At 38.3% G+C, this 23,959-nt stretch overlaps 1 protein-coding gene across 1 annotated transcript in view; it reads right to left on the reverse strand.

Moving 5' to 3' along the window:
- The window catches only part of abcc8 (ATP-binding cassette, sub-family C (CFTR/MRP), member 8), an 83,476-nt gene that overhangs the window by 55,150 nt on the left and 4,367 nt on the right, over window positions 1–23,959 (reverse strand). The window contains exons 2-7 of the mRNA XM_037683183.1: window positions 22,374–22,536; window positions 15,871–16,012; window positions 13,106–13,227; window positions 10,504–10,670; window positions 6,342–6,584; window positions 1,031–1,219 (exon numbers count right to left, since the gene is read on the reverse strand). Coding sequence (XP_037539111.1) covers window positions 1,031–1,219; window positions 6,342–6,584; window positions 10,504–10,670; window positions 13,106–13,227; window positions 15,871–16,012; window positions 22,374–22,536 — 1,026 coding nt within the window. The remainder of the gene's footprint in view (window positions 1–1,030; window positions 1,220–6,341; window positions 6,585–10,503; window positions 10,671–13,105; window positions 13,228–15,870; window positions 16,013–22,373; window positions 22,537–23,959) is intronic.

Consider the following 23,959-nt stretch of genomic DNA (forward strand, 5'->3'; position numbering starts at 1 on the left):
ATATATATATATATATATATATATATATATATATATATGTGTGTATTTTTTTTTTGGGGGGGGGTTGTCTGGGTTTGGGTATTGGGTCCTGTTTATTGCATTTATGATTCAATGCAACAATATAAACAAATTAAAAAGGTAACAGATCATTTTAATACTTAATTTATTTACATAAAGACTTTAATTGCTGGATGTCCGGCCCCTGAGCTGCTGGCTTCAGGAACTGTGGCCCCCTGAGCAGTTTAGTGGAATAGTCCTGCTGTAGAGGGTAGAATACGGTTTATTCCATTTCCAAAACATAAACTGAGTCTGGAAAAATATAAAAAATGATAAAGCCCTGCGATCGACTTCATGAGCAGTTGAATACAACAGTTATAAACAGGAAGTACCACATGTTCATTTGTACGAAGGTAAATGAAAGTAAATCCTCCATTTTCTTCATAATTACATCATATGCTTTATGGTTAAATTTAAGGTTAATGCTTAAAGCTAGTTGTGCTTTGTTTTGTGTGTTTTATATGTAGGTGTATGTTGCAACTTCTGGTTGCATAAATTTAGTCTTTGTTTGTTATGATCAGTTAACACTAAACTGATTTTTTACAAAGTGTTTATTAAGTTGTGCAATGTAAAGCAGAGCTCTACATCTGTAGCATCTTAGCTAGCATGCCTGCATTGCACGCTGCTAGCTTAGCGCTACTTCTCGTTGTGCCATGCTCTCTAAAATAGTTATTAAATCAAGTGTTTGCTTATGTAGGTAAATGCGGATGTTTAACAACCCGTTAAAATACACCAGAATGCAGGAAATGGCATCTACTTTTTTTCAAAATTTTCTGGGGGAGGACCCTCAGACCCCCCCATCAATGTGTCCCCCCCACATTATGAATGCTTCTGATGCCAGTGGCCACCATGTTGTTCAAGCCGAGAGCCATTCTCAGCATTGGGGCTAAGCCCCCTGAAAGGTCAGATTCTAGGATCGCCCCTGGTCTGTGACATTAAAAAAAGAAGCAGTGTAGTGTGGGAGTCGTCTCACCGGTTGCTGAATGGTGCGATTGTCTTTGCTGATGTGGTGAACGATGCCAGAGATGCAGAGAGGTCCAGCAAAGCCCAGCAGGTCGGCCATGAAGCGGAACGTGATGCTGAGGATGAGAGGCCTGCCGAAAGCTTTCCTTAAAGCCTGCCAGATCCATTTTGGCCCTTGTGGTGCAGTGCCCTGTGGTTTCTAAACGGGAGTTAAAAATAATAACAGGGATTCAGATGAAAAATATCAACATGCTGAGGTAAATCATTAAAACGTTCAATTAAATACCTTTTGCTGCGTGCAGCTCAAAACAGTAACTATTAAAGTTTTAGAGCATCTCTAAATTATTTTGATTTTTAAATGTAAGTTACACACATTAATCCTTATCTGTCATTTTCTAGTGCTTCGTTAGGGTCAAGACAATGGCTATCGATGAAGAAGGGCTAAATTAGATGGTTTGGTTTGAACGGAGATTCTACTTTGTCTCTTGGGAGTTTATCTGGCAGCAAAACAAAAGGAAAAATAAAGAGGGTTAGAGAGTAAAAGAGTGCCAACATCGCTAAAATAAATAGTCGCTTGAACACAAAGGCACCATTAAGTGAAGTGCTGAATCTAAACTCTTGCAGAAACCATAAATTGGGGTCAAGTTTGTGGCTCCATCCCTCTCAGTACTGCTGCCTCTGCATCGGAGAATGTGGTAATTAATGGTGTTTCACAGAGGAGCTGCATCAGATACATACATTCAGTGTGTGTGTGTGTGTGTGTGTGTGTGTGTGTGTGTGTGTGTGTGTGCGCGTGTGTGTGTGTGTGTATGGATGTGGTGGTTACTTCCATGATGCGCAGGACAACACGACTGGCAAAATGAGTTCTGATTCGTTTAACAAACAGAATTGTTCAGGAAGTGCGAAACATGTTTGAGGTTGACATTTCGTACGAGCACTGATTTGGTTCAGTGTCTCACTGATCAGAGGGAAACATCTGGACGTTTGCTGTAAACCGTTCAGATTCTGCGTGTGTATTTCTGAGAACGTGAGTCACTCTCAGATCTGCGAGAGCAGACGTGACTGCTCCCATGTGTTTGCATCTTTTCACTGGAACTCGTATTGAACCCCAGCTTTTGTACGTAACGTGTGTCGCTGCGTGCATCACTCCTACGCACACAGAAGCGCTTCCTCTCATCGATCCCAGGTTCAAACGACCAGGGAGGGAGGCGGCCTCCTTCTCACACGGAGTGGAACTAGCTTCCCATGAAGTGCAGCGTGTTCAGCCCCTCTGGGGTCGGGATGTCGCCTCGTTCACAGTAAAACAGGACTGACCCAGCTCTTCTAGACCCCCCTCTAGGCGCCCCCCACCGCCACCGCCCTTCCCCACCACTCTACTGGGATCTCTACATCTCTCTCATCCCTCACTTCTGCCGGAAGGAAGCAGAGTTGCGTTCACACCGGACACAGACGCAGCAGTGACGAAGCTTGGGTGACCTTCCAAACTCTGGAAAACAGTGACCCAGCAGAGGAGGCCCCTTTACGTCGGACCCCTGACATGTGGCTGGAGGGAGACGCAGAAGCATGATCTGTAAGAAGTATCCTCCAATTAGACCTGCAAGGGCAAAACTGAAAGAAATTCAAGGTCTTGAAATACGTAAACTTTGTAATGATATTTTCCTTTTATTAAGCCTTGGAGATGATGTGCATCATTATCTCTGATTATATATTAACCCAGTTTTTTTCCCTTTTATGATTCTCATAATGGAGACATCAATATTTTTGCTAATTTTTTTTTTTACTCAAACCAAGGTTGTTTGTATGTCATCCATTTTAGTCAGGAAGTGCTTTTCTGCATCATAAAAGTGATTAAAATATAAAAGCAACAGATTTGCCAGAAAATGTGTTTGGCCTAAAATATAAAAGGTCAATGAGTTTCAGTCAGCACAGTTCATTTATATTGACATGCACAATAATTGAGCACCAAAGCTTTTCAATTAAACAGATTTTAACTCAGTGTTACAAAAACACGGTAAAGTCGTTATAATTTTACCAAGATTTAAGATATTTAATTTAATGCACCTGAATAACAGCCTCAGCTGGGGCAACAGCACTACCAGTTTAATCAAGAAAGCTCATCAGAGAGACTACTTCCTCAGGCGGCTGAGGTGAACTGGACTGGGAAGCTCAGTCCTCACTTCACCAAGGTTGAGGAGCGTTAAGTGTAGAACCACTAAACTGAGGAACAGCTTCTACCCTGAGGCTGTTAGACTCAGGAGTCCAGAAAAATCACTGTAATGATTCTAATTGGAGATTTGACAATTTATCTGTGCTGCTGATTTCTTGCCTTTAAGCTGCTATATTCATACCCATCTGCTCACAACACACTCGTGTTCAGGCTGCTGTTTAATATACCGTATTATATTACATTATTGTTTAGCATATATATTAGATAGTTATATACTGTTTCTGTTTTATAGTTTGTTTGTTTTTGCTATTTTTGGGTGTAACTGGGACCTTGAGTACAAAATTTTGTTCCACCTCATGTACCACATGTGATGTGAATGACAATAAAGAACTTGAACCTTTAATGTTTATTATTTGACATAATGTCCTTCATTTGAAAGTCATTGTATATAAGCTCAGTTTGTCAGTGGAAATGGCGGATTGGACCCAGATGCTGACTGTAAAGAAGGAGCTTGAAGGTAAAACTAAAAACAGCTTCTTCTTTAAAAAAAATAAAATAAAATTTAAATTAAACAATATGTTATGGCAATGCAACCAAAAGGAGGAGAAAAACAAGAAACACTGACTGCATGAAAGACTAGTGGGCTGAGATGGGTTAGAAGTAGGGCAGCCAACTTGGGACCAGAAAGTCATGGTTCGATTCCCAGCCATTCCCACGTGTCTTGGTGTCTTTGAGCAAGGCACCTAATCCCTAATTGCTCCCCGGGCACTCACAAAGCTGCCCACTGCTCCACCTGGGTCTATCTCACATGTGATGGGTTAAATGCAAAGAATTAATTTTGCAATTTATGGGAACATACAATGATGACAATCTCAAACTTCCCTGATACTGAAGTAAAAAGCAAAGCAAGGATCAAGAATATAAAGAGGCCCTAATGAACGCTAAACAACAAACACCTGGGGTGATTACAGAGTGGGAACAGGTGAGGGAGGCAGACTGAGGCAGCCGGCTGAAGGTAAATGACACAAGAAACTGAACAAGACCTAAACCAGAAGACCAAAACAAAATGTAACAATAAGAACATAATTCCAAAATAATAAAGATTTAAACTGATCATGAAAACACAGAAGAAAGGATAAAAATTAAACATAAACCACCAGAGAATAACTAAAAGATAAACTTTAATCAAATAAAAGTAAAACAGACTGTGACATTAGCTGAGGTACCAGAGTTGTTAAATACCTTTAGCAACTAAAAATACTAACATATCCAGATGTTTTCTGCGAAGTTAAGTACTTTATTGTTGTTTCCAAAGAAACAAGATGAGTACAGGTGTAAACGTGACACATTTCTTCCTGTGACACATTAATGAATTGTTCAAATGCTTCTTTAAGCAGAGCCACGGAGAGTTAAATGTGAGTTACCATGGCGATTTAGCTGGGGGTTTTTTTTTCTTGCACTTTTCTGAGACTGAAAACTCGTTTCTCTTATTCAAAACATTATTTGTTTGACAAAGAAAACCTCAAAAAGTCAAGAATTAAAAACCAACATGAAAACCCGTTCGTGAGGAATTATTCTGGAGCTGCCGAGTCAATGTGGCTCCTTTACCTCATGAACACAGAGGAGAACACTACGGTTGTCTTATAGGGGCTAAAAATACAACTTAAACATTCTTCCCTGAATAAAATATGTTTCTTTAACAGCACCAAGTATAACAGTAGGAAAAAAAGCACATAACTAGAACATAAGCACACAAAAAATCTTTAAATGAATCCAAATGAAAAAGCCTATAAATGTCTGCTCGAGGCAATCTGACATTTTCCTGTTTATATTGGTGGACGACATCTGATGTGATGTTGAAATTAAATTTAATTGTCCCACTTCAAGCTGGACTGAATCATCCCATAAACTGCTTTAATATGAGAACAGCAGGACAAAGAAAATAACCTTTTGTATGATTCATGTGTCTCTTCAAGAGGATGTCATGATGATTATAGAAGAAAAAAGATTAAAAATAGAAATGGATGGAAAAAATGTTTGATAGAAGCCAACGGAAGACAAACAAACTGCACATGAAGCACATAAAAACTTCAAATGTTTGCCTTAAGCAGAAAATCCAATTATAACTATCAATAATAAAAGTTTAACTTAAACAAAGATTAGTTTTAATCTGTGTATTCATCTACTTATGTATGTTTGATCAAAGAGAGATGGGATTTATGATCACAGAGATACTAGTATCAAACTGAAAAGTTTTAAAAAATAAAAGAAATGCATATCGCCCACTGGCTTCAGAGTTTTAGACATTCAAAAAAAGAAATAACAGAGTTTTAGGTCTAACGTTAAAAACGTTATGCGCGATCCCATGTATTGATAAAAATGTCAGTGTGTTACAGATGACCCTCAGCTACTACCACATCCTAATTTAGCTCAGTAGCTGTTAAATTCACTCTGATATAGACATTTTTGTGTTATTGTTTATTAGCTTGGTGGCCAACTTAAACAGGATTGACTCAAAAAATAATAATCAGATGTGGATGTCCATCCAGTGATTAATGTCTGAAAGTTTCATGAAATATCATCATTTGTTCATGAGATATTTTGCTAACAGACAAGCAGGACTGATTCTAACAGTTAATGCTGAGCTTTCGTAGAAAGATATTGTTCAATGGATTGCACTTTCATTTTGTAAATAAGTCTCAGCTACTACCACACCAAGTTTTAGTTCAATATTTGTAAAAATGGATGGAAATCTACCAGTTTTTAACCAGCCATGTTACAGGCACTGTTCAGAAAAAAACATTTACTGTATGTATTTGTGCATGTTACCAGTACTTATATTAAAAGTTTAAAAAGTATTTCTTTGTGAATATCTCATGTTACAACGTGGACACCCGCAGCTTATTGACAAGCGTGGCCTCTATACGTACAAAATTATTATTATTTTTTATTTAGTGGGAGTGGCTTATATTGGAGTGTGCTCAATAGTCCGGAAATTACGGTAATTTCTCATGAACAATCGCTAATTTAGATTCAGCCACACCAGAAGCTCCTTCCGACTGATCTGAGATGAAACAGAAATCTTTTGGAAACTTCACTCATAGCTATGCGAGCTGCGGATTAATTTCAAATTACACAAATGCTCAGAACTCACCTTCTGCTCCTCAAACTCCTGGCGGAGCTTGATGTAGTTGGTGAGCGCTCTCATGGCGATGGGCAGCTTGCCGATGACCTTCAGGTCGATGGGCCGCCGGTGCGCCGAGGTGATGAAGGTGTTCATCCACCAGTAGGTGGCTTTGGACAACAAGTTGACGAAGGGCTGCAGGAAACGAACGCCGAGGTCCTGGAGGTCTTCGGGGGGCTTCACTTCTGTCGGATTGGCGAAACACATGTAGCGCTGCAAAGAGGAAAAGAGGCTTGGTTACTTTTTGACTCCGTAGGGAACTGAAAACCAAAAATGAAGAATGTGGTCACCCTCTGGTTAGAGGGAAATAATCATGACTTTACATATCCTGCCAAAGAAAACTAAAACATAATGGATACATGAGTTAAACACGCTGTTAGAGTAATAAATAAAGCTGCTGAAGAACATTTGTACTGAAAACAAAGATGGCTTTTATAACTGGCCACTTGGCAAAACGTAACACCAGTTTTAACAAAACACTGAAGCTTTAATATCAAATCAGAGCTCAAATAAATAATAGAAAAACAGACGAGAATAGATAAAGTGCTTCTTCAGAAGTTACAGACAAAATACTATATTTATGAGCAGGTGATAAAAGCAACATTTGTTATGTTTTCTTTTTAATTATTTTGTTTCAAAAGAGGTCAGGACATGAACAGATATTAATAGTTTCATGGATTTGAATCAGAATGTAAAAAATTATTTTTTATTATGTCAAGAGATGCGGCCTAATAAATAGAATATCAACTCTGTGATACAAGCATTTAACCTCCTGAGTTAATGTTTCATTTGGATAATTGCACGTCAATTACTGATCACCTAAACGCAGGAATATTAAAATCCTCACGAGGAGGCTGATTAAAAAAAAAGCAGCTGCAACAGGCCGAGCGCAGGGCATGATGGGAAATTTTCCCAGGGGAGCCCGGCGTAGTAACAGATGTGTGCTCTGTTCAGAGGTTAACAGAGATAAACACAGTCTGGAGTGTTCAGAGGAAAGAGCGTACACTCCTCTGGCATTTTCTCTTTTATGTTCAGGATGGGTCCAACGGCTGCAAATGTCACAAAATGAATAATCCGAGGATTAAAGTTTGACGGCTTTGTTGTGCGATCAATAAAACAGGAGCAAAAACACGGTTTGAAGCGCTCTTGAAAAACATTTCGGCCTCATTTCTGTCTGTCTTTGAACTGAGCCAGATGTCAGAGGGGGCTCTTGTTGTGGTAAATAAAGCTCAGAGGTTGTGATCTTTGTTTTCATGTGTTTAACTTTTAGCTGAGCGTTCAACCCTTTTGACTCTTCTTCTTTTTTTTAATTAAATTTCTTCCCATTTTTAGACATTTTTCTTGAGATATTTAACAGTTTTATGAGGACATCTGGGCGGCACGGTGGCGCAGTTGGTAGAGCTGCCGCCTCTCAGCAAACAGGTTGTCGGATTGAATCCCAGCCGGGGGGGGGGGGCATTCTGGGTGGAGTTTGCATTAGGGATGCACCGATCCACTTTTTCCATTTCCGATACCGATATTTGCTGTTTCAAATCGGCAGATACCGATCCGATACAGAAAAACTGCGCTGAATTCCATTCAACAAACTCAGCGTGCTCTTGAGGGTGAAATCTCTGGAGATGCTTCATTAAGCTGGTAGTGTTATAACTGGAAGGTTTAGTGACACCCCTTGGAACCTCCGCTGTGCACGTATTGCACGTAGCTGTCGAATGTGTTGGCTAAGGTAGTGTGAAATAATTCCAGATCCTTTCGCTTGCTCCATTTTGAAAACAGTCTGTGCAGTGATTTTGCTAGCGCATGACATCACTCAGAGCACAAAGCATAGAATTAGAGTGAATAGATCTGCCCAGTCATCGGTCACATTGTCACCAAGACCCGATCCAGAAGTTTTTTTCAATATTGGGACCGATGCCGATATTGGCATTGAATCAGTGCATCTCTAGTTTGCATGTTCTCTCCGTGCATGTGTGGGTTTTCTCCAGATACTACGGTTTCCTCCCACAGACCAAAAACATGCATGTTAGACTGACTGGTAACTTTAAATTGTCCCTAGGTGTGAGAGAGTGAATTGCTGTTTGTCTTGTTTGTCTCTATGTGTCCCTGTGATGGACTAGAGACCTGTCCAGGGTGTCCCCCGCCTCTCACACAGTGACTGCTGGACATGGACACCAGTGACCCCCGTGACCCGAAAAGGAAGAAGTGTATAAAGATCATGGATGGATGTATGCATGGATGTATGCATGGATGTATGCATGGATGTATGCATGGATGTATGCATGGATCCATGCATGGATCCATGCATGGATGCATGCATGGATGCATGCATGGATGCATGCATGGATGCATGGATGGATGGATGGATGGATGGATGGATGGATGGATGGATGGATGGATGGATGGATGGATGCATGGATGGATGGATGGATGAATGAGGGCATCTGTCCCAGAGGTCATAATGTTTTGATTGAAATCAGGTTGTATTTTTATCTGCACAGAACTTTGTTTTATGATCAAATACCAATAAATGAAAGTATCCAAGTAGTTTTTAAGACATAGTACAGAAATTAAACAGTAAATTCTGCTTTTCAACTTTAGATTAGACAACATGGAACTGGATTTATATGGAATCTGGTTTTATGTTTATTTTTTATACACAGTCGATCTTTGAATATCGAGTATTTAAATAAATTACAAATGTATTCTGTAGAACTGACAAAGACTAAAGTAGTTTAGCAGCGGTCTCTGTCTAAGAATAAATAGTTGTGAAATAATGAAACACCAGAATCTGTGTGTGAAGGGTGACACTGTGAATCTGGACTGGGATCAAAATGTTCACTTTGTTCAATCATGGTCATTATAACGAGTTTAGTGGAGTCTGGACCACAGAGGTCCTTCAGTCTATGTGCAGGGTCACTGTCAGGTGCTGCATAGACAAATACCAACGTTGCACCAGAATACACATTAAATTGTAGAGGATGGACACCAAAGGTTTGCTGTTTTTGGCTGAGAATATGTAATTATGATCATCTGCCTTCATATCTTTGACATTTGACTCACATGACATCATCTGTAAGACTTTTGTTGTATTATATCTATTTACACAACCATGACCTGCTGCTGTAACAAAATATCACAACCTTCAGTCTATGAAAATATAAAACATTTCTAAACAGAACAAATGTTTTTAGAGCTGTAGTTTGTGTGCAAACAATCAAAACAAACAGTATTGTGTTATATAGAGATGAAGCTTGTTTTACGCTGCGGTCTGCAACATTCTTTAAAATGTTACATAATCAGAGTAAAACCTGTGTCAGATCACATTTTTCGACCAACTTTTCAAGCTCTGCAGCACAGACAGAGCTCCGTACATCAGAAACATTCAGATAATTTAAACCATTTTCATGGAGTCAGAAAAATCACAGCAATGAGGATGGACGTTAGCATCAGCCTTGATGAGTCACTGCGTCGAACCTGGCCGCAATGCATTATGGTCTGCTACAAACAGATGTAATGTACAACACCAGAACTTTTGTTGTAGCCCATGATGAGTTTGAAGGACTTTATATGGTGGATAAGAAAGTGTGATGAAACATATGGCTGACGTGATTTAGGACACAAGTAAATAATTAAATAATAATAAGGAGTAAATTATTCAAACTAAACCTTAAAGTAAGATATTAGATTTCAAATGTGTTTTTTGTTGTTTATGATCATGTTTTTGTCATTTGCGCCCTTGAAGAAGAATTATCACAATTTTGAAAAAAAAAAAAAAAAACTAACAGATCTGGCAACCATAAAAGCGCTGATATAAGCATTGTGAGAATAAATGTATCACTCTGCAAATGTTTGAGTTTGACATCTTGAGCATTTTAGCTTTTAGCTAAAGCAGCCTCATCTCTCCACAGTCTGAACAGTAGCTAACCTACATGCAGACGCTTGATTTTCCTGTTTCTGCTGGTTTAAAATCAGTCGTTTTGCACTTAAAGCATAGCTGGAACCATGACTCTCCTCAGTCACATCCACCAGTGCATCCAGTTCAGTAAAGTATGAGCAACAAATTATTTTCAGCTCGCTGTGGGCTGCATCGCTCATCAAAGCCCGTTTGTGACTGAAGGAAGACTCGTGGACTCACCCTGCCCAGGATGACATTGATCTCCACGGCTAGTAGGAGTCCGTACAGCAGCACCAGCAGTCCTGTGATGCAGAAGCGAAGCTGCCCGGGGCCGATGCCATGCTCTGTGTACTTGGCAAACTTGATGGTCTTCGTGGTGAAGGCGAGCACCCAGTAGATGAGCAGGGCTGAGGGAAAGACAAAAAGATAAACAAGGGAAAAAACAGAAAACTTGACTGAAAGCTTGGGGTTTAAATTAAATTCCAGTTTTGTAGATGTTTTACTGACAAACCACAGCTCAAGAGGTGGAACATTTTCTTTCTAGGGGATTTTCTTTGCTGTGCATGAACCATTTAATTCAGTGCTCCAGTTTTTCAGCTACAATGAGACGCTTCAAAACCACAGCTTAGAGATGCTTCACTACTTCTTTTCTCCTTTTACTCCTCCTTAACAATGTTGACAAAAATAAAAAAGCAAAATGTGCCTATCAGATATCAAGGTCAACAGTTTGAATCCAGCAAATTGCAGTAAGATCTGCCACTTTCATTTCATGAAACCCTTCAGTGGAATCACTTAATGTTCATCTGAGTGGTTTACTATAAACACTGGGGGTCTGGTCATGAAAACAAGGATAAAAGAGGAGCTGGACTTGTAGGCAACATGAAAAAAACCCCATCAGCGAACAGATTTGGCTCTGCAGAAGACTTGTGTAGTGTTTACTGGTTTGTAATGCAGAGCTTCCTTGGCATGACTTTATCAGCGTGAGGGTCAGTGCCAGAGCCTCTGTTTAGAAGATGAATATCTGGCTGGCTGTGATATGAAAACCTAAAAGCCAAAGGCGGTTCGGTGACCTAATGGAAGTAAAAAAATCAAAGGCTGCATGCAGACAAGTTAATGAAGCATAGGAAGTTAAAAAACTAAGTGCATCAGCAGTTGGGGGGCACCAGCAGGGCAATTTTTACATGAGATGAGCCCATTATGATGGTGAGCGAAGGGTAATATTTATCTGATGAAATCATTAACAGGCAGAAGACTGAGACTGCTTATTCAAAACAAAAAGTCCCAATAATAAGAGCACTGTGGTGTGTACTCTAATCATCCAACTTCATAATCATTACAAACATTTCCAAAAAGCAAAATCATGACGTTGATCATCCTCTCACATTACGCTGAGCTGACGATCATCCCTGAAGGTCATAACTTTTCCTGTGCTGTGCTGTTCATTGATATGTTTTGCCATTTAGTTGTTTTAACACATGAAATTAAACAATTTAATTCCTGGTTTGTAGCATAAATCTTTGGCTCTAACAGTGAAATAGTTTTGCAACACCTAATCGAAACAGGCTTTTATTTTGAAAGCCTGAGAAAGTGGGACATTTAATTGTGTGAAGTTTATGAAGCATTCACACTATTGTGAGCCATTTTTCTTCCATACTTTTTTCAGCATATTTCTTGTTCCACAATTTTTGTACTAGTTACATCCTTCAGATCTTTAGATCCGTTTACAACCTTTTACTGCTCCTTTCATATTTTGTTCTGGTTCAGCTTTTTTCAGCTTCTTTGTGCAAATTTAAACTTTTTTCCAGCTATTTTCAGCTAACTTCAGTGGTTTTTCAGCGGTTTATTGCTCCTTTCAAATTATTTCTGCTAACTAGAACATTTTGTGCTTCTTCTAACTTATTTCAGCTAATTTTAGCTTGTTCTGCTCCTTTCAGCTTATTTCTGCAAGGTGCGGCTCTTTCTGCTATTTCAGATACTATTTAGCTGTTTTCATACTAATTAAGCTTTTTCAGCTAATTCTACATTTTTTGCACTCATTTAAACTTTTTTCAGCCAAAATTAGTGAAAATGTGCTCTCTCTGCTCCCTTCTGGTAATTTAAGCTTCTTTCTGCCTTTTTAGCTACTTCTCAGCTGTTTTTGCTAATGTCAGCTTTGTTCAGATAATTTTGACTTTTTTGTGCTCATTTATGTCTCATTCAGCAAATGTGTGTTCTACTTTCTTCTGCTAATTTAAGCTTGTTCTACCTTTTCAGCTATAGCATATTTAGCTAATTCCAGCTGCTTTCATATAAATTCAAGATTTTCATGGTAATTGTTGCTACTTTCAGCCAAATTAACTTCTTTATGGTATTTTCAGCTTGTTATACTCCTTTCAGCTTTTTTTTGCTAGTTTCAGCTACTATTTAGTTGTTTTATGCTAATTTTAGCCTTTTCAGCTAATTCCATTTAACTAATTTCAGCTCTTTTCACTTCCTTCTGATAGTTTAGGCTTCATTCTGCCTTTTCAGCTACTTTTCAGCTATTTTTTTAAGCTAATTTCTGTGCTAAGTTATGCTAATTTAAACCTAATTTGGCAAATATGCGTTCTTTCTGTTTTCTGCAAATTAAGGCTTGTTCTTGAATTTCAGCTATATTTCAGCATGGTTTTAGCTAATTTCAGCTGTTTTTCAGCAAGTTCTTCTGCAATAAGCATTCAAACTGCATTTTTGCAGGAAATGCAACTTCTCTAGTTGAAAATGAACAAATGTCTATTGTACCAAAAGCAACTGTTATGAAAGACTTCATGTTCATACTAATATTCAGAGAAGACAAATGAATAAGAAGGTTTTCAGAGTACTGTACCTAACAACAGTTTGGGAAAGTTGGAGGTCTCGATGTTATGATAGTAGACGATAGAGGTGATGCCAGCCATGAAAGCCAGAGCTGCAGGCATGTACAGATGAAGATGGAGGGATTGTGTAAACCTGAAAATGAACATCAGATAGAGAAAGAAACATTAAAGAGAGATCAAACAATTTGCAGTAAAGTTCAGTCTGATAGCGGGGAAGCAGCATGGACTCTTTTATTTAGCCAGGAGTCAGAGCCTGGACGATGGGGCTGTGGAGATGATCAAACCTTAAAAAACATCACATCCAGAAAGCATCACACAATGACAGACAAGACCACGCTGGGCTCTTCAGAACAGCGGTGTGGTCAGTAAAAAAAAAAAGCCCACTGAAGAGAGACAGAGGGCCCTTCTGACCAGCTGAGTGTCTCAACCTCCTCATTTCTGTGAAAAACACCGAGAAACAGAAATAACAAAAACACTCAACTCTCCAGAACACAATGAGAAAAAAAAGTAAGCCCAGAGGAGAAAGTAAAATGGACGAATTCCAAAGAAAATCTAGGTCCATAATAAAATCTTGGGTGCATTTGAACTTCATGTTTGATTAGCATATGAAATCTGTTCAAATGTTTATTCTTGGGGGCTTCTATTTAAACTCCACCTTACACTCAAATAAATCTACTTCTTTCAGAATAAAAGTAGGTAATGCATATTTCCCACCATTTTTAGCACAAAGATTTGAACAAAAATCCCATATTTTCTATTAGGACTCAAAGTATGTGTTAGGGGTGACTCTCAACTACCACCACACCAAATTTTTGCTCATTATCTGCAAAATGGTCTGAGTTATAAAATGTTTGTGTTGATTAAGGTCAATCAGCTGTGGCAGCCATCCTGATTCAGGTTGACTCTGAAAGTTGAAGAGTTGTAGATGTTGATCCGAGGAACACTTTCTGGGTGTTTCACTAAAATCTGTTCATGAGATATTTTGCTAACAGGTAGGTAAATGAGCGCACACACAGACACGTGCAACTACAGGATGGCCCCTCATTCATGACATGGATGACAGTTCAGACTGACTGGTTTTTGTTCAAACAACATTTCTTCTTCTGTCACTCAAATGTCAGACATATATGATGGTAATTCAAGAAAACTATAGTGAAGAAAATGTAAAGAGTATGTTGATTGAGCTTGCACGTATTTAATTACAGCACAAACTACAATATCATAATTGCTTCATGCTAAATAAACCTATAAAACTGTGGACTTTTTATTTTTGACATTTTTATGATCGTTCAATAAGTTTTTTCATCTTAAAGTGTATATTTTAGTGCCAGGTAAACCCTCTGCAGCTCACTGAATTATTTTCACTGCCTATTTTCAAGGCACAAAAACTGACTGTCTATGGTTTGTCGGGGATGAAACAGAGGCACAACAGGCATCAGTGATCAAAACCTAAACTAGTTTGACTTTTTTATTTTAAAAACTGTTGGTCAATAAATTAGATATGATAGATGGTGTCAGATGTGGGATGTGTCTGGAACAGCAAGAAGACAAAAAAATGGAAACCTCAGAAACCAAACAACCTGCCCTATTCCAATACTTGATTATTATTAATATTATTATATTATTATTATTATTATTATTAACAATAATAATAATAATAATAATAATATTACCATACTATTATACATTAGCACATTTTACTCTTTTACAGCCGTCAGACAGAACTGAGTGCACAATGATCCAAATAAAGACTTCCCAGAATAAATAAGGAGACTTTGACTAAATTATCAGCAGAAATAAAAGCAAAACTCTTAACATCATTTCATGATTCTGTATCTTTCAATGTGCTTATAAGCGTTTTCTTTGGTTATTGAGTTTTTCCCCTGTATATATCTATAACATTTTTACCAACCAAGTTTTTGACTGAATAGAGAAACATGCTGAGACGTCTCACTTGTTTTTAGAATAGAACCAAATGTACATTTTAGTCGTCAGCAAAAAATAAATTAGGTTAAATAAACATACAACAAGAAACTTAACCAAGTCCCAATTCAGCTGAGAGGCAGAAACATGTTATATTCTAGAAACATGTGAGGCTAAATTAATTTAAAATAAAATACATTTACACATCACTTGATTTGTCACCTCAGTAAACCAAACCACGATTGGGTCTCGGCCACTCATATTTTAACCTTAGTAAGACTTGGTGCAGTTTTTTTAACATGTGGTCGCAGACAGTGAAGAAATTAACAGGTTCCTCTCCAGCTCTGCCTAATCATCTAAATATGGTCGCCTGTAGATTGTGTCTGCCCTCAGGAGAGCACTGTGGGGCAAATCTGATCAGAAGGTTGATGCAGATGAACAGTGGTTTAGGAAGTGCCAATTGCAGTTAATTGAATCAAGCTTCCATCAGAGGTAGATAAGAGTGTTTGATTAGATAATAAAACCACTCCGAGGAACTACTGCCACACAGTAATAAAAAAGAATGGCAGAAGAAATTCAATTATGTGGCATGTAAATAAAATACTGAAAGCCCTCCACTTCTTTTAGACAAACGTAAAGCCAGAAAAAGATGTTTTAATCACACGTGCAACATTTTTTTAGTGTTGTGTCTATACTGTAAAATATTACACAAGGTACTCTCTAAAAATGAAAACAATAATTATTATTATTATGTCACATGTTCAAACCATCAGTGTCATAAGATGATAACACATAAAACCATTAGTGAAATCATAACAAGGAAGCGGAGTTGAATTATGGGAAAAAATCTTACCCATCTGAGACGATGCCCTCTGCGATCTCACAGACGAGGATGAAGAGCAGCACGAAGGTGAGCAGCCAGCGAAGGTTGTGTCCAGGGAAGTGAAGCCAGGTGCTGTGATGGATGTGAACCTTTGAACTCTGGCTGCCCCAGCCTTAAATAAAAATAATTTAAAAGTTTGATTAAAAACTAGAAAAACTGCTTTTTTTGTGGCTAAACTGAATGCTTAGTGCTAAATGGCTGCTGGGAAATTGCTGAAGAAGCTGAAGCCGAGTTGTTAAAGTTAAAATACGCAAATAAACAGAACACTAGCTAAAGCTAAAGAAGAAAAAATTTTGCTGAACGCAAACAGTAGAATAATCATAGCTAATAGTATAAAAACACTGACTAAAAGCTAAGAGCACAAAAGTAGAAAAACAGTAGCTAGAAGTAAAAAGTAGCAAAAGGTTAGCTAAAAATTAACAGTAGCAAAATGCTAGCAAAAAGGTTAAGTAGCAAAAGGGTAGCTAAAAGCTGAAAGTGGCAAAAGTGTTAGCTGAAGGTAGCAAAAGGCTAACAAAAATTTCAAAAGGCTGGTTAAAGATAAATTTGCTAAATGATAGCTAAAAATATAAGCAGCAAATGGTTAGCTAAAAGCAGCTGAAGAGTATTTTTAAGCAAAAGTAGCAAAAGGTGAGTTAAAGCTAAAAGAATCATAAGGAAACAAAAACAGAGTAAGTATGCTGAAGCAGATTTCAAAGGAAACTCAATTCTAAAAGAACTGAACATATCTCAGTGTGTTTTTAATTTGTAAACAAAGTTAAATATTTTCATAAGAGTAAAAATGATAAAAACCAAAAGTCAAATCACGATCAGCAGAATGAGATGAATGTTTTGAAATATGAAGGCAAAAATAAAATGTGTGGAGATAAAGGGCTGTAAGCTCAATCATCCAGGTAGATAACAACAAAAAAGGTTAAATCATGTCATCTGGACCAGTTTCTTTAAGTGAGAAATGTTTCGTCCCCCATCCAGAGGACTTCCTCAGTCTATGGCCTGCCAACCAGATCAGTCCCATAGGTGGAGAAATATGGAGATATGTGGAGAACAGCAAACAGAGCCATTGGTGTGACTGCTGAACTTACATGTGCACAAACAGTACAGGTGTTCCTCTCTGCACATGTTCAAGAGGAACTTAACAAATATTACACTCATCAGATACGTCATCATTATTTCTTTCTTGTGACTGTGAAGTCACAGTTTCTGATACGAAACTCTTGAGTCACTTTGAATTGATGCTCTTTGTATTCCGTGAGCTGCACACTGGTTTCATGCACAGAGAATAACTCACAGAAGATAAACTACAAAGATGGCAGCTCACCTGAATGGGCTTCAGGGTCCAGCTTGTTTTACTGTCTCTTTAATCACAGCAAATGATGCTTGGCAGGTAAAGTAAGGAAACTAAGGCTGCCAGTCTGAGCTGGACACAGAGTGTTTATAGCTCTTCTCAGGAATGCAACCACTTCATCCTTTTTTTTTTTTTTTTTACTAAAACAGATGTTGGCCTCGACACACACGATATAACATCGACTGAGTCATCAAAGAGCAATTTATGTCATTAAATGTAGCCTCTCCTGTCAAAGCTAATCTCCGTCGAGGAGGTTATGTAAGCAACTCTTGTGCTGTTGGCACCTTTACCAGTTCATCTCCCTCCGAAATGTTGGCACAGACTGATCTGAAGTGCAGCTCTTCCTCTTCAGCTCCTTTTTTAACACATGCAAATTCATTCAGCCTGCTCAAGCACAGTTCACTGCAATTCAAATCAACTTCAAAACACGAAGCTAAATGTGAAAGCTCCATGCATAGATTGCTAATTACATCATCATACTACTTACATAAATATAAACAAACAGATCTACATAACATAGTTGCTTTCATTTAACTAAATTATGACGGAAAGGATTTAAATCTGTCCTCGTATCCAGCTGGTAATCCAATAGTCTTACCAAGGTGTGCTGGTGCATGCCATTTTGTTTATTCAGTCTCTATTTGAACAGTATCCTCTTGTGTTTGTAGCGTTTATGTGCCTGTAAATTCATGAACACAGGCTGAGCAGCACATCTTGTAGCTCCGGGGCACAGTAGAGTGCATCGTACTATCTCTAAACAGAACTTTGACTGGAAAGGTTCTGTCAGGTGAGCAGAAAAGATTTCACACATCCTGGGGTGTGTCGGGCTGAAGCAGTTAATGAAAGCACATCAGCTCAACAGGAAGAACCCCCCACAGCTCACAGATAGACTGTTTCCTATAAAAGATTTACACCTAAGAATGTCACTGTCACACTTTAAGGTTTTATTAGTTTTCACTAGTTATATGAATTTTATCATTTGTAGATGAAGACAAAATGACCACCACAGCTAACTGACCTTAGCTAACACAAAAATGGCTACAACTCAGCCGATTTTACAGATATTGAGCTCATTTTGGTGGCAGCAGCTGAGAATCATCCTCTAAAATGGAAAATAAGCAGGATCATCATATGGAGACAACACGTCAAGCAGATAATTAATAAGAAGTAAGCAGTCATAAAATATGAAGATAATTTATTTCAAATGAAAACCTTTGGCACTGACATCAAACTGGCTCGCTATTGTCCTGATGAATCTACTGATGTATAAAGTGCCTGTGACATCAATTGTTTGTGATAAATGTGAATGCATTATTGGAAAGATAAGAAAATTATTATTATTATTGCAAAAAAGAAATCCCATTGAGAGGAACAGTTGTTGAGATATTTGTATGTTCAGTAACAGGAAGTGATGACAAAGAAGAACATTGCTGCAATGGCTACCACAGCAGTGAAGAATCTATAGTATTATAGATAGTATAGTATAGTATAGTATAGTATAGTATAGTATAGTATAGTATAGTATAGTATAGTATAGTATAGTATAGTATAGTATAGTATAGTATCGTATCGTATCGTATCGTATAGTATAGTATAGTATAGTATAGTATAGTATAGTATAGTATAGTATAGTATAGTATAGTATAGTATAGTATAGTATAGTATAAGTTTCTATAGTTTATTTTGAGTCATTATCAGAGCGAGACGAAGAAGAGTCAGAGTTTGTATGAGCAAAGTTCAGGGAGTTCCCCTTTTTAGAGCTCTTCCCCTTTGTCGTCACTTAAGGTAAAATCATGCGTCTTATGCCAAATGTCTTAAATATTAAGATGTTTTCTTCCATTTTCTGTATTTGTAGGATATGCATGTTACAGGCACTTTAAAGTGAAAGTGATCTTATTCGAAGCTGCTTCTGTGACCTTCAGTGCACAGAAAATGATTCAAGGTCCACGGGAAGCTTTTTAGTATTAATCTTGTTACTGTTGGAGGAAGTACTCACTTCCTATAAATCCACATAGCAGAAAGTGGTCCTCAGTCTTGTTAGCAGAACGCAGTTAGTGGTGTTTATTTTTGATCCAGCTTCAGGATGTGGCTGCTTTTTCACTCCAATCTTTGTACCTGACCATGACAGCATATCATGCAACAACAGAAAAGTGGACAAGCAGAGCACAATAAAGGGTCAGCCTGAAAAAAATCAGGCAGTCTCTCAATGTTATGTCTGCAAAAAATAAGAAAGAATCAAGCAAAAACCTGTCACAGCACCAGAGAGATGAGTCATCCTTCTAATGTATGTCAAGTTTTCAGCTCTTTGAAAACTCCCTCATTGGTGCTAAAAGACCATTATGTATCAAACTTTATTATTTATTTATTTGCATTTTTCTAAATTCTGCTGAAGAAACTGGAACAAACTGTATCTTTGTGACAGACTACTCATTAAAGTTCCAAAAGATAATATTTAAAAATGACTTTTTTCTGCCAAGTTGTCTGATAAGTCTCAACAAAAAACTGTAGAAAAACATTAACGGTAATGGAGGCTGAAAGGAGAAGATTTTTGCACAGTAATGTATTTTTGCATGAAAAAAATGCACAATTTAACAAAAAAGCAAACCAAGCCAAGAAAATCTTGTTAAAATTCTTTAATTCACAGCTCCGACTCTTTACTTAATTTTACCCAAAAACACTGACATCCTAAAGTAATTTAAAGACTATTCCCTTGAAGCAATGCATATCACCCACCACCTTTCATGCCTGAACTTTAAACAAAGTCATTAAATGTTAACAAATGACAGAGTTGTCACCATTTTGGTCGAATCTTGAAAATAACATTATGCAATCTCTTGTAGGATCTTTTTTTCAATGTTCGATGTTCAATGTTTTATGTTATGAGTGCTTAGTGTATATTTAGTTGATGTTTTTCTTAGTTCATATCTTAGATGTTATTACTGTTTTTCTTATACATTTTATTGTTGGATGTAACTGGGACCCCGTGTACATAATTTCGCTCCACCACATGTAACACATGAGGTGAGAATGACAATAAAGAAACTCTGACTCTGACTCTCTCTGACTCTTTTTAATCTGTTAGTGCTTGGAAAATGTGTTGTGAATGACTGTCATCTACTACCATAACAAATTTTAGCTGAATATTTGTAAAATTCACTGAGGTATAGCAGTTTGGTCTAAGCTAAGATCTGTTAGCGGTCTTGAAATGGCTCAAATCCAAAACTTGATTATCGTATTTTTCGGCCTATAAGTCACATTTTTTGCATAATTTGCATAATTTGCATATCCTGCGACTTACAGGCCAAAGCAACATATTTGCGGATTTTTTCCCCATATTTATAAACCAATTTTTGGCTGAGATATGACCGTTTTCATTCATTCTGACATTGAAAATATTGAACACTAACATTTTCAGTCGCTAGATGGCGCTTGAGTAGTATGGCATGTCGTTGTGTCATGTAATAGGTAAAAGTGGCTATTAATGACACAGTCGACTTGCCATAGACTGCCACCTTCGTCCAACTCCCGGATCATGCATGGAGCCACCGTCAAATCAGCTTCAATTCGCTGCGCCGCCCCGGTGAAATGCGGCTAATTTGACCATTGAAGTGCATTTATTAAGAAAAAGTTCAACTGAGACACACCTTTGATATAAAGTCAAGCAAACAAAAATAACTGTTTTAGGTGCTTATCTCGTTAACTTTCTAAGAAATGCGCAACATTCCTCCTTGATGATTTCCTCCCTCAGAGCGTGCTCCCCGAGCAGCGAGGCAGCTACCTATTTTGAAATGCAGCTGATTTGACCGTCAAAGTGCATTTATTAAGGAAAAGTTCAACTGAAACACACCTTTACTATAATGTTGAGCAAACAAATCGTTGTTTTTAAGTGTTAATCTTGATAAATTCTTGTTAAGGTCCTCCCATGCACGCTCCCGCAGCCACCATTTGGCAGCCAATCGATTTTTGGTACAACACCGGGTTGTCAGTGGTGACGCGTAACAAACGCAATGCGTCTGCGGTGATGCATAATAGATGTGGCGTATACAGCGAAGCAACGTATTTATAGATTTTTCCACTTTTTTAGACATATTTGGACTGATGCAACATATAGGGCGGTGCGACATGTACGGTGGAAAATATGGTAGTTGTTGACAAGCATTCAATGAATACTTTCTGAGGGTTTCATTAAAATACATCCAATGGTTCGTGGGATATTTTGCTAACAGAGAGACAAATGTGCACAGAAACTATGGTAAACCCATTCCCAAAGGCAAAGCAGTAACATATTCAGATGATGAGCCAGCAGCTTTTGAACTCATGGCAGCACAGTGTGTAAACCTACACTCTAGTGATGACACTAATAGTGAGGCCAGCAGTCAGAAAGGTGAGTCAAGACAGAGTAACATGATGCTTTTGAATCATTTTGCTTCCATGCACCACAATGCAGAATAGCACAAGAATCACACTGACTTGCAAAAACTGCAGCTCAATAAATTCTTTTTATCTCAGTGTAGATCCTGAGTCATCAAGGTCACGGTAATCTTAGATGCCTAAATTTAAAAAAAAAAAAAAAAAAAGGACTTTATCTCCTGGTTGTGTGAGACCTTTCATCTCTCAGCTGTCTCTCAAAAGCAAAGTTCACTTCTAATATGTGATGAATTTCAGACTTATAAACTGCTGCAAGGAACATTTTCACACACGGAGAGTCGCATGTGAGTCACGGAAACACCTCTCTCCTCACTCTGAAGTGTTGGGGCACAGGTAGCAGCTTCAACCTCAAACTTCTTATCAGTTATTATGACTCAGCCTTTTAGCTGGGAGGTGAAACGTCTTCCATTACAACTAAGAAATGGTTTCCTGTTGCCCTCTGTTCAAGCAGTTTTGTTACACAACAGCTACAGTATATGTCGGCGCTTCTAAATGATGCCTATAAATAAAATATGTTGTGTGTTAAAGTCTATGAAAGCATCAATAGATTCAGCATTGAAAGGTAAACTAAAAGAGCGAGGGCAGATAGAGTCTATCAATCTTCTAATTTGTGCTGACAAATCGTGTGTGTGTGTTCTGAGTGTGTGATTTGTGCTGAGGTGTGAGGAGGCAGAGGATCTCACCTCCCAGTTAGACTCACCAATGAAGAGGATGGGAAAGGTGATGAAGAGGAGAAAGACATGTGGGACCACGTTGAGCGCATCCAGGAAGCAGCCGTTGTTCAGAACGCCCTTGTCCACGTTGTAGGCCGACGAGTTGTTCTCGCTCCCACAGAAAGCCAAGGACATGGTGGAGCTGGGGCTCTGCCGGGAGCAAGGCAGAGGAGGAAGAGGAGCAGAGACAGAGAGGACACAGAGAGAAGATGATGTTTTCAGAGCATGTCGTCTTTTCAGTGGCAACACAGGCTGCGTCTCCAGCAGATGTTCCCAAAGAGACCTCCTTCTTTTCCAACTCAGATCCAAATTATCCGTTCCAAAGAAAAACCGGAGACCGAGTCAGAGTCCGGTGCAGCAGCAGCAGCAGCTCCTTCTCCCTTCTGATTGTTTAAGCAGCTTTCCCCCATGCTGGTGAGAAACATCTGCATCCCGTCCGCCTGCAGGCTGCAGACATCCTTTAAGACTGAATCTTCACTTGTGCACAGCTCCACCAGGATGCATTTAAATACACTCACATCCTTACACACACACACGCACACACAGAGCTGCGATGGAATTCTGCAGTGCACCTGCTATTCCCGTCTCAAAAATGAGAGCTCAAAGTCGACCTTGGATGGGAAGAGAAACGAGGGGCAGCGTGTGCAGGCGGGCTGGAACTGTGAGCAACAGAACCATTAAATGCAGGAGGAGGGGAAGGGGATGAAGAACGGAGAGAGGAGAGGAGGAGAGACGAGGGGTTTGGCTGCTGCTGGATGAGCACTGCAAACGTAATACAGAGGTACGTGAGAAGCATGAGTTAGAGCTGATAGTCTGAATCACAGAAGCACATTTTCAGGGATGCTCCACCACCTCATTCACTTCTCATAACACTGGGGGGAGGGGGGGTGCACACAATGATAACGTGTTTTGTCTGCTACTTCTGCATCATTTGTGCTGTTTAGTCATTCATACATCAAAATCTTCAGCTCTGTTCAAGAGATGGCTGCTGTATGATTTTAAGTTTTTTTTACTTTTATATATTTCAAAATGTTTTACTTTATTTTAAAATAATTTCCCCATTGACACACATTATTAGTTATTTAATTCAATCAAAACAATGCTCTATAAATTCTGTTCCTGCATACTTGCTCGGTTTTTATCTTCTTATGTTACGCTTAGATTTTAGTTGACGTTCTGCTACTTTTAGCTACTCCTCATTTTAGCACTAGCTTGTACCTACCTTTTTGCTTCTTTTAGCTTTAAGATAGCTTGTTGTCAAGTTTAGCTTCAAGCTACCTTATTGATGCTTTTAGTTATTAGCTACCCTTTTGTTACTTTGAGCAATTCATTTGGTACTTGTAGATTCTAAATACCATTTTGTATAGTTGAAACTAAGTTGTTAAAGATAAAAGAATCAGAGTACTTGCTTGTTGGAGAAATTCTCTCATTCTCTGATGTTGTTTACTCAAAACAACCACTCTCACAGTAGATGCAGATTTATATCTGGCATTTAACTTGCAAGGTCAGATTTGTAAACATAGAAGAATATATATATATATATATATATATATATATATATATATATATATAT

Source organism: Nematolebias whitei, chromosome 10 (assembly GCF_014905685.2).
Source record: "Nematolebias whitei isolate Nwh7 chromosome 10, NemWhi1, whole genome shotgun sequence".
Classification (NCBI taxonomy): Eukaryota; Metazoa; Chordata; class Actinopteri; order Cyprinodontiformes; family Rivulidae; genus Nematolebias; species Nematolebias whitei.